General features: G+C 50.3%; 1 protein-coding gene across 2 annotated transcripts in view; it reads left to right on the top strand.

Moving 5' to 3' along the window:
- Nucleotides 1-4597: 4597 nt before the first annotated feature.
- Tshz2 (teashirt zinc finger homeobox 2) overlaps nt 4598-7879 on the top strand; it is a 435681-nt gene continuing 432399 nt past the window's right edge. For both annotated transcript variants that reach the window (XM_038329799.1, XM_038329798.1), the window contains exon 1: nt 4598-5452. In XM_038329799.1, coding sequence (XP_038185727.1) covers nt 5413-5452 — 40 coding nt within the window. In that variant the 5' untranslated portion in view covers nt 4598-5412. The remainder of the gene's footprint in view (nt 5453-7879) is intronic.

Here is a 7879-nt window from a genome sequence, read left to right as displayed (position 1 = left end):
TTGAGCCACACCCGTCCAGTTCTGTCCTTACTCATCCTGCAGTCTGAGCCCTGGATCCCAGGAAGCTGAATTCCTCAGACTTAAACCCAGCATGATTGTAAGACCTTGACTCTTGAGAGGTGTTTCCCAGGAGCTGGGGTGTGTATTCCACTTAGTCAATTCCCTCATTCTAGGGTTATTGACGGCGCCTCTCCTTCTGAGAACTTCAGGAGGGATGAATCTACCTGGACTCTGGGTGGAAGGGATTGCGTTCATCATGACGAAGAAGGCATGGCAGCACTCGTGGCGGCCCGCTGAAGTGGCGCCTGTCCCTGGCAATGGAGACAAGTTGCCCACGCCTCATTGAATGAGGACACAGAGAAGCAAGGCCAGGCCCTATCCCTCTGTGTTAGATCCCCAAAGTCCCATGTTCTTCCAGAACAGCAGCACGCCCTGGGGACCAAGGTGAAGCACGTGAGGGCGTGGGGGGCATTTCATAGTCAAACCATAACAAACATCTCTTTTATATTCTGCTACGTGCGCCTCCATCTGAACCATAGGTGCTACTTCTTCTTCCGTACATATATGATTTTTAAACCTTAGCTAATCGCATGCTTCAGATAACTGCTGTAAACACAACACAGTGTCTTTTCCTGGCATAGAAGGCAAGCCCCTATTAAACTGAGCAAATCAGGCCACTCCGTATAAGTTCCGCTAAACTCACTGCCGCTCCCTAAGCTTCCCAGCCGAAGTTCTGCAGCATCAGGGTTAAGCGTAGAAGTCGGGCGGGCGGGGACATGGCTCCAAGTGTAAAGTACTTGTCTGTCGTGAAGACAAAGGCAGGAGTTGAACCAACCAGAACACAGGTAAACGCCGGGTGGGTGGGGCAGCCCACCTGTAAATCTAGTTCTCAGAAGGTGGAGGCTCGGCATCCCCAGGCAAAGCCAGCCAGTTGGCCTGGCCTGTGTGGGCAAGCTCTGGGCTGCATTGAGAGACTCTGCCTAAGTGAGAGAGTCACCATGGAAGACCCCTGTTGTCACATACACCCACACACGTGTGAACATACTCACACCCACGTGCACACCAGACACAGACACAGAACACATCAATAAACAGAAGAATGGATGGCGGCACAGGTGGCAGGCCCGAGGGAAACAAAGAGTTTCTCAAAATGAAAGAGGTTTAAAAGGGAAGGGGCGTCTCCTGGTACGGTGTAGAAATGTGTTCCCATTTAAACCTATGCCGTGCCCATCGGGGTGTTATGGCGTTCTGCTCCCCCTGGCATAGACGGCATCATCAGTGTTGATGACCAAGCATAGTACTTCTGCAGCTTAGGCCCCCATGCCTAGGGGTGGCACTGCCCACAGTGGGCTGACCATCCTACATCAATCAGCAAATAAGAAAATGCCTTAAAGACATGGCCACCAGCCAGTCTGATCTGAGCAGTTCTTCAACTGAGATTCTCGTATCCCAGGTGACATTAGATTTGTGTCAAGTGGACAGCTGAGGCTAACAAGGACAACATCTTGGCATCCCCTATTTTTAGGGCTATGCCTTGCACCCTTAATGTATACTACAGAAATTTGTCAACTGATGCCTTGAACATAATAGCAATCCCAAGGCGATAGATTTCCCAGAGAAGATGGCAAGTTCATGGTGAGCTCTTACAGCCCCCTCCCCCATCCCAGCCCAAGTCTGTGCCTCCTGGTCCTGAAACTATAGACCTGTACCTTACAGTGAATTCGCAAGGTCAGACCTTCCTAAGCATATTCTGGGAAGCCATAGTTGAAACCTCTTGGTTAACATACCCAACTGTAACAATATAGGATTCCTCTGCCTCAGTATTGCCAAGAGCTAGGCTGGTGTGTGTGAGATGGGGAGGAGTGGATGCTGTCTGGGTGGCTGAAGCCAGGTGATGTTGTTACCTGTAGTACACGTGTAAGGTGGAGGTGACTAATTGGCACTTTACAAGCCGTAACAATACCATCACGTTGTGCCTGATGGGTAGGGCCAGGTGAACTACATTTCCTGCCCCCAAGAACTGCAGAAAAAGACCGGCCTAAACTAGTTGTAGTTGGTAATTGCCCATGAGGAAGGGTCAGAGTGGCAAGAAGGAAGGGGCATGTGGAGACATCTGAAGTCTCATGGTCAGGCCTCATTACCGGTGGATCCATTGTGGGATGGAACAAGGAACCAGATAGGAGTCCATTCCGGTGACCACAACAGCAACATGGCCCCTAGTTCCACTCAGTTGCATCTATTTAAGCATGCTTTGGTCTTCAAATCAGCCATAAACACTTTCTCTGACTCCTGGAGAAAAGAGACTTCAGTCTATTCAACCTGTCAACTCCAGAACCAGGCCTGTGGCCAATAAGGTTCCCATATAGAAAGTCCAAGGGGGGCAGTTTCCAAGCAGGAGATATTTTGGCCCCAGTGGAGACTGGGTAACATCTGTGGAAAGGTTTGTTATCAGAGCAGAGGGCAGGGGCCTGGCATCTGGAGATCAGGATGCTTCCAAGCAAGCATCCTGCATTGTGCTGGACCACAGTCATCTCTGGCAAAGTGGTATGCGTGGCCCACCATGTTAACAGAGAGGGCTGTAAAACCTGGTTGTGGCTACCAAGGTGAGTGCATCCTCATGAGGGCCTTTGGGAAGGGTGGCTAAGGAGCAGGAACTTCTGGTGTTATTTTAAGGGCAACTGTATCTAATCCCCTTTCCACCCTACTTCCTCCTTCTCGAAGGCTAGAACCTATCCTTGACTTTCCCCAGCAGCCCCATTTGGTAACCAGCCTTCCTTCTTCAAACTCCAGATTCAAGCCAGCCTTGGTGGCACAGGCCCATCGCCCCAACTATCCAGAAGGCTAAGACAAGAAGATTCCCAAGGTCAAAGACCTACCTCGGGATGAGTTCAAGGCCAGCCTGAGTAACCAAGTTGTCTCGAAATTTAAAAAAAAAAATAGTGGAAAAGTGTTGGCAACGTAGCTCTGCTTACCCAACTTGTATGGCGCCCTGAGTTCAATGCCCAGTACCAGGTTCACTGAGACCCTGGCTTGACCTCCTTTCACGGTCTTTACACGGGTCATTGACATTCTTCCTCACTAGGAGAGGACCTTCAGGACAGGGATCGGGATCATCCTGTTCACCGGCGGGTCTTCGACACATTGAGAAGTGTCTGCTGTGTAGTGGTACCCAGTGATGGGTCTATGATGGACCGAGGGCACTCTTTCAGGCCCTAGCACCCACCACACCCAGTTTTCATCAGGCCAGGCCACTCTGACATTATGCTCCCACCAGGACAGGCTTCCTTGTCATTCATTGCACAACTACTCGGCGGTGGGGGTGGGGGGGTAATACATTTTGAGCTTTGCCACCCTTGAGAGTAGAATAAGAAAAAGGAGCCACACCTCCCTAAGAACTTATAGTCTAGGGTGGTCATAGGTCATTATCCACAAAGAAAGCTCTGCACAGCATCCCCCCTCCCTTGACAAGCCCGGGGGAAAGGGGAAATAAAATAGAGAAATGTGTGTATCAAGACGGGCGGTGGTGGCACACGCCTTTAATCCCAGCACTCGGGAGGCAGAGGCAGGCGGATCTCTGTGAGTTCGAGACCAGCCTGGTCTACAAGAGCTAGTTCCAGGACAGGCTCTAAAAAAGTTGCAGAGAAACCCTGTCTCGAAAAACCAAAAAAAAAAAGAAAGAAAGAAAAAGAAAGAAAGAAAGAAAAAAGAAATGTGTGTATCAGAAAGGTAGACCTCTGGCAGGTGACTGGACACCAAGGGCACATTGTTGGAGGGGTCACTCCCTGCCCCTTTATAAACACCCCCAGCATCAGGATTTACCCATCCTCCGTCGCTGCTGTGACTCCAAAACAGGTACACAGTAGGAGCTCAATAAATAGTGAAAGGGAACAGAATGACAGTTATGGGGTTAGCTGTCCAGGAGGCAGAAGTTTAAAAAAATTCCCACTAGTTCCAAGAAGATGGAAGGACAGCGATGTGAACTTAAAGAGCTGAGAGAAGCTTATTTGCAGGGGACAGGTTGAGACTAGATATGGTCCCAACTCTCTTGTCTGTCCCCCAAACAAACCTAGGTTCTCCCCTCTCTAAGGAGAGCCTGCTTCCAACTCTGCCAGCGCCTCCCCCTTCCATCCCACTCCTTCCCTCTCCCTCCTCTCAGCTTCCTCCGGGAAGGGGGGCATCTGGACAGGGTGGGCACCCCATTGCCCCAGCGAGGAGGAAGGTGGCTCCTGGCACTGCAGCCTGGGAAGCAGGGTCTCCTGCCCCCAGCTCCTCTCGCAGGCAGGACACTGTCCCTTTAATAGACTCCCTCTGCCTGGCGCTCTGCGGCTGGGGAGTAAATTTCTCGCTGTCATCAGGTCGCAGGAAGAAGAGGAGGAGTTTGTTAATGTACAGTTTGTTCAGCGGGGATCGATGTTTGCTGGCATCGCTTTGCCCTGTCTTGTGTGTGTGTGTATGTGTGTGTGACTGTGTGTGTGTGAGAGAGAGAGCGCGCGAGAGAGCGTGTGTGTGTGTGTGTGTGTGTGTGTATGTGGGGGGTGTGAGTGTGTGTGTGTGTGTGTGTGAGCGAGAGTGGTCGTGTGTGTGCGCGCGTGTGTGTGTGTGTGTGTGTGTGTGTGTGTGTGTGTGTGAGAGAGAGAGAGAGAGAGAGAGAGAGAGAGAGAGAGAGAGAGAGAGAGAGAGAGAGAGTGAATTCCAGATTTTCTGTCTTTCCCAAACCCGCTCCTGTCCTCTCGCATATCACTCACAGACTGGGATCTGACAGCAGCGACAAACCTACAGTGAGTGATCTCTCCCCAGCGCGAATCCGCCATCAAGATCAGGGACAAGGAGGAGGAGGAAGAAGAGGAAGAGGAGGAGGAAGAGGAGGAGGAGAAGGAGGAGGAGAAGGAGGAGGTGGAGGAAGAGGAGGAAGAGGAGGAGGAGGGAAAGAGAAGGAAGAAGAAAAAGAAGAGACCCACTGTCTTCCTGGGATTGTTTTCCCCCCTTATCTTTACGCGCGAGTGTGCGCGTGGCGCGTGTGCGCCCCTCGTCCCTGCCATCTGAACCCCGTCTTGGATGTTTAATAAAGAAATCAAGTGTCTCACCAGTCACCAAAAAAAACAGCAAAACGCAAAACCAAAAAAAGAAAAAAAAAATCCAAAAGCAAAAACAAAAAGAGAAAGGGGGAAAAAAAAACCAAACAAACAAACAAGGCAGAACCAACCTCCTCTTGCAAGCAGCAGGCGCAAACCGCTTATCTGCCACCCAGAAAGGGGGTCTCCGGCCCCGCGCTGGAGCGCTGGCAGGGGGATCGTCAGGGGGACAGAGGCCGAGTGACGTCCTAGGAGCCACAGAAAGACGAGCGAGACTGCGGGCCCCCGCGCGCGGCTCGGGGCTGGGGCGCCAGAAGTGAGACTGGAGCTAAGTAGAGCGATGCCAAGGAGGAAACAGCAGGCACCCAAGCGGGCTGCAGGTAAGAGATGGCTCCGCTCCGGGTGCCCGGCCCCTGAGCCCGGCGCACAGCGGCTCGCCCGCCCTCCTGGCCCAGGGCTGATGGGGACGCCACCCCCTGGCGCTTTCAAGAGGGTTAGCTTGCGGGTACCCTCTTCGTTACCCCTTCCTGATCTCCCCAATCCTCCCCTCTCCAGGCTCCCTCTGGGTGGTGGCAGGGAAGCTGTCCCACCAAACCTTCCTCGCTTAAACTTTTCCTCCCTCCACCCTCTACCCCACCCCTAACTTTTTCTTCCAGTCTGGCTTTTTGCCTCTGGAGCCAAAGTTGGATTATGGATTTGGGGTGCAGGGAAGGGAGAGACCCCCCACATCCCTCTGAGAGGTCAGTGCTGGCGGCTTCTGGCCTCCAGGGACAGAGTCTCCCATTGCTGTGGCTCAGGGCTTGCAAGTGTGAGGCATGTCCGTGCCCGGGGCTGCAGGCTGGCTTTGGGGGCCGTGAGCCACGAGGGTGTAGCTTTGGTCGCCAAGGTGCAAAAGGCACCCCCGGAAACGAGTGAAGCTTTGAAGGTATTTTCTAAAAGGATTCACTGTTTATAGAAATCTAATCATCCCCTCTCCTTTTCTCAAAGGGAGGGGGGAGGGCACCCCATAGAAATTTAAACAGCTTTGGATTTTCTTTGCCAGAGAGAGCTTTGGAAACTTTGTGTCTGTCTTGATTGCCACCACAGGAGCTGTCCCGTGGAATTCTTTCTTGCAAGGACCCTCACCCTAAAGATCTGAACAGGTTAATAGATCCCTACTACAGATCTTCAGAAGGTGCCCTCCCCCTTTTGGGTTGCCTAATTGCTTTTTGAATAGTATGCTGGGGTTTTGTTTCTCGGAATTGTAAGAGGAAAGTTCATTTTTCTCCTGCCAGACCCACCCACTGAAAAATCAGCTTTCCACTCGATTGCTAGTTTTGATTTGACATTTGATTGATCACCTGTCATCTCACTGCCTTTGATCTATTCATTCTGATATATATCAATAAATCACTCACCATGGTAACTCGGAGTGCCAGTGACTCAAGCTTTGCCCTCTATATTCAGAGAGAGACATGCACAACCATTATCTTGTTGGCTTTTAATGTGGGCGTTTTTTATTTCTTTGTGTCCTTTAGTTGATCAGGGCTTTAGCAAAAAAAAAAGCTTAAGTTTTATCTGCCCCCACAGCCCCTTTCTTGCTGACTCTCCTCGTACTTTGGTGAGCACCAGTAAGACTGATCAGGCGACCCACCAATATATTTTATTCTGTTCCAACTTGAGTCAAGCATGGGAAGAAGTTCCCAGGACACTTGGGTAAACTTCGCAAAGTCACCATGGTAAGAGGGCTGGTGAGCTGGGGATCTAGGGAGAGTGGATATGTGAGTCTGGACATGCTGACTACCAAGTTCATAACCCTTCCTCCCCGCCTGCCTCCAGCCCAAAGAACAATACGTGTGCTTCAGAATGGCCACAATTTCCTTCCCTCTTGAGTGCAGGATCGCTTCCGTGGCCATGTGTAAGTTGCTTTGAAAAGCTTCCATTCACTGATTTTCAATTGTTTCTATAAAAGCAAAATAATGAAAATAGCCTTAGCAACACACATTGGCAACTTGTCTAGGCAGGGGCTGTTCTTTTCTCAACCCTGGTTACCTCTTTTGAAAACAATAGCCCTCTTATTTAATTTTATTTTCTTTTATAACTTACACTGCCTTGCTATCTGACCATGTGAGGGTGTATGACGGCCTTTGAGACTTCGGAGGAGTAGGTCTGCTGCATCTAATGCTGGCAACAGAAGTTCAAGTGTAGCTGGATTACCAGAGATAGCATCCTTATTGTTTGTTGTCCCGAAAGAGAGCCCTGGGCTGCAGTCCAGCAGGAATGATACTGCCCTGAAAACTACCGTGCCCCCCCCCCCCCTCCTTGTAGTTCCGGTAAAGGCCATCAACAGCTGGGCAGTAATTTAAATTACCAGAATGACTGGACATGTCTCCTTTCACAAGCTCATTACAAAAAGTGCCTTGCTCAGAATTACCCCACTTTAATCATAATTACCCGCTGATCAATGACGATCCAGGTGTGCAGAAAATGACGTTGTACCGTATTATTTAAATTAGGTCCTTTCATTAAGCTGGTATCTAATGGTGCTGGCTACTCTTTTTATTGTTGTTGTAGTAGTAGTAGTAGTTCGTGTGTGTGTGTGTGTGTGTGTGTGTGTGTGTGTGTGAGTGTTGTGTGTGAGAAAGATAGTGAGTGTGTGTGTGTGTGTGTGTGTGTGTGTGTGAGTGTGAGTATGTGTGTATTAGAAACTCATGACTTTACTTTCAGTTTTCTGGCCGATTGGCTTCTTAGTGTCTTTACCAGACTGTTTTCAGGATTCTCATTATGTTCCCTGGAAGAAGCAGAAATCCTTTCGAGCTGAGAGGGGG

This window comes from Arvicola amphibius, chromosome 5 (assembly GCF_903992535.2).
Source record: "Arvicola amphibius chromosome 5, mArvAmp1.2, whole genome shotgun sequence".
Taxonomy (NCBI): domain Eukaryota; kingdom Metazoa; phylum Chordata; class Mammalia; order Rodentia; family Cricetidae; genus Arvicola; species Arvicola amphibius.
Note: the sequence above shows the minus strand (reverse complement) of the source record. Positions and strands in the feature narration are given on the sequence as shown.